Source organism: Austrofundulus limnaeus, unplaced genomic scaffold, assembly GCF_001266775.1.
Source record: "Austrofundulus limnaeus strain Quisiro unplaced genomic scaffold, Austrofundulus_limnaeus-1.0 Scaffold64, whole genome shotgun sequence".
Taxonomy (NCBI): Eukaryota; Metazoa; Chordata; class Actinopteri; order Cyprinodontiformes; family Rivulidae; genus Austrofundulus; species Austrofundulus limnaeus.
Genome location: NW_013952466.1, coordinates 2,060,815 through 2,063,778, shown reverse-complemented (window position 1 = coordinate 2,063,778; position 2,964 = coordinate 2,060,815). Strand labels below are relative to the sequence as shown.

General features: G+C 42.0%; 1 protein-coding gene across 1 annotated transcript in view; it reads right to left on the bottom strand.

Annotated features, from left to right (window-relative positions):
• Positions 1–66: 66 nt before the first annotated feature.
• Positions 67–2,964, bottom strand: part of armc2 (armadillo repeat containing 2) — a gene marked incomplete at its 3' end in the record, with an annotated part of 16,049 nt that continues 13,151 nt past the window's right edge. Inside the window, 3 exon segments of the mRNA XM_014010015.1 lie at positions 67–199; positions 1,103–1,216; positions 1,322–1,444. Of these exon segments, the coding sequence (XP_013865469.1) occupies positions 67–199; positions 1,103–1,216; positions 1,322–1,444 (370 nt within the window).

The following is a 2,964-nucleotide window of genomic DNA, read 5'->3' as shown; positions in this document are numbered from 1 at the left end:
AAAAAAAAAAAAAAAACATCTGCAGGAGACACAGATGCTATAATCTCTGAATGCTTTTGCTCTTACTTGGCCGAGGCCCCCTCTAGTGCGAGGCAGAGTCTGTTGGGAGGATCTTGAGCCAGGTTGGTCAGGACCCCGCAGGCKGAGAGACACGTCTCGGCTCTCTTTGAGTCAAGCAGGGCGACCGCAAACTTGTGCACTGAGGAGGAGAGAAAGATGACGGAGCGTGGGAGAGGGAGATAATTTCACCACTATCAGCAGAGTCAGTGGGCATGTTGACGCTCGGCGGAGCTGGCCTTGCAGATAAACCTGGCTTCAACGTCACACACCGGCACACGGGAGTGTGTTCAAAAGTCTTGAGCTTGCTTAAACACTCAGCTTTCTGCAAAGCTGTTTGCTGCAATGACCTGGTTTATCAGTGCGCTTCCTGTTTGTGTTTCTGCATGTTCAAACGTAGACGTTAAATAACACCATTCTAATGACTGGGATGTGAATTTTACAAGAGTTACAGGTGGTTTCACATGATCGAAGCCACGGATGGGCAGCTTAAATGAGATATTTCCATGTGAAGTGGTGTCAGAGGGGAACATCTGAATGGGAATATTTTAAAAATAAATTAATGTTACCAATTATTTTTAATATTTGATACAAATTACAGTCATTCTACAATGTGTTAACGTTTTTAAGACTTCTGAGGATTGATTTAAGACCTTTTAAGGCTAATTAAGGCCTTATTTTTGGATTGATGAATTCAAGGCCTTTTAAGACTTTTTAAGGATCCGGGGGAACCCTGATTATGGACGCTACCGAAGAGGAAAGGAGTCAGGCAGCTTGTTATCAGCACATAGATGAGAAGCAGCATCCATGGTGGTYTATGTTATGAGCAACTCTGTGAAAGCCCCTTCATTAGAGAGGGCATTTCATCATCATAAATAATAATAAAAAAACACATCTATAACAGGAGTCCAAGTGTTGCTCTTTAAAGTACAGGGTGAAACTAACTTACACAGTTTGCAAATGGTTTAAGAAAAAAAAGACTGGACATAAAGTAAAGCAAAGTTTGAGAATATGTTTCCYGTGTGCAGTAATGGTGGACATATACCTTTATTTTGCATAATAAAGTCTCGCACGTCCCTGTGCTGGGACAAGTTTCCATAGACACGAGCAGCCTCGAGCACGGCCTCCATACTCGAGGTAGACATCATCTTCAACATCACTGTAAAACATGAAAAAAATAATAATAAAAATTAAAAAAATGTGACAAAGAGGAAAATGTAGCAGAACTGGTCTGGTGGTTTTCTCCCCGAGCTCCTGGTCTCACGCTTTGCGATGGCGAGCCGACTGTGTCGGATCTCGGAGCTTTCCTCTTGGTAAAACGARAGGTTGTTGATGGCGGCGGCCACGTTCACCATCAGCTCCTCGCTCTCCTGCACCGACCTCAGCTCTGCGCAGGCCACGCGCCAACACAAACAAACAAACAACAACAAAAAAAATCTGAAGACTGATCAATGGGCAAACGCTTTTAAATCCTTCCTTTTCACATTTAAATCCTTCAGTTGGGGTCTATAGAAAGTGAAACTGCAATGCTTTGATCTGAACTCCTTATTGTAACTTTGATTTAAGACTTTTAGTTGATGAAAAGCTCTAATAAATTATTTATATTTAGTATATTAATTTGCTACAGTTGTCTTTTGTACAAATTTTGGCATGAAACTGTTAATTTGGTAGTAAGCAGGTGAAAATGATCCAGTCTAAGTACTGAAACTGCCAGCAGCACTGAAATGAGGTCTGTCCCTGATACTGTATAATGGCAAACGTTGTGTTCTTGGTCATAAATTGCAGATATTGTGGTTGAGCTGTCAGCTGGTGTCTGTGTCATACAGATTTTGTTTCTGGTTCTGACTGGAAATKCTGCTTTGTTTTGCAGCCCCCCTCCCAAACTGTGTAATAGAAAGCAGCTCAGCGTAGCGTGATCTTAATCAAAACAGGACATCAATCAGCCGAGCTTGCTCTTTCATCTCTTACCGAAAGTTTTGATTTCTGTCTCTGGTGGTTGCAGCAGCTCTGTATTCCCTTTCAGTCATTTATTTTATGTTTCTGCCCTCAGTGACACGTTGCCTTTAATGCTCCAATCCATCCAGCTTTTTTTGGGGGGTGGGGGGGTTGCAGGGAGCTGCTACCTACCTCCAGCAGTCTCTRTGCAAGAGGGGTGGGGTTGCATGTCCATCACAGGGACTCGGAAACAACCACTCACTCTCACTGCGCCGCTCCTTTTTWAAAAACTTGTTTACCTCAGTTTTGTTTATTTCTTTCTTCCAACTGCCACCGAGTTAAGTGTAGGAGGCAAGCAGCAGAGAGGAGTTTCACATCCACCTACGTATCAGTTCAACCTGTCCTAAAACCCTCTAACCACGCAGGAGAGTTTCATGCAGAAAACCCAACTCGTCTGTGAAATGATACAGTACATCCTGCTCCTGCAACACAGCGCATCGCTCTGTCAGATGTGCAAAAAAACAGGTGATGTGTCGAGCAGAGGAGACCAACTGATGGCGTGAACAGACCACAGGAATGGGTTTCCCAGCACGAGGGAAGTGGCTGGCTGCCTGGCAGATACGTAAAAACCTGCTCCTGGAGACTATTTTTAAACTTAGAAATCCAGATTCTCATACACTGTAAAACAGAGCTGTAAAGTAACTAAGTACAAATACGTTTTTTACTGTACTTCAGTAGAATTTTTTGGGTATCTGTACTTTACTTGAGAAATTATTTTTCAGCCTAGTTTTTACTTCTACTTCTTACATTTTCACACAGTTATCTGTACTTTCTACTCCTTACATTTAAAAAACAAGAAGTAGAAAGTCGTTACTTTTATTTAATTTTTCTTGTTTTCATTCCAGCTTGTTATTGTAAAAAATAAATACTATCCATATAAACTGTGCCTCCTAGATAGACTGAATTTAACTG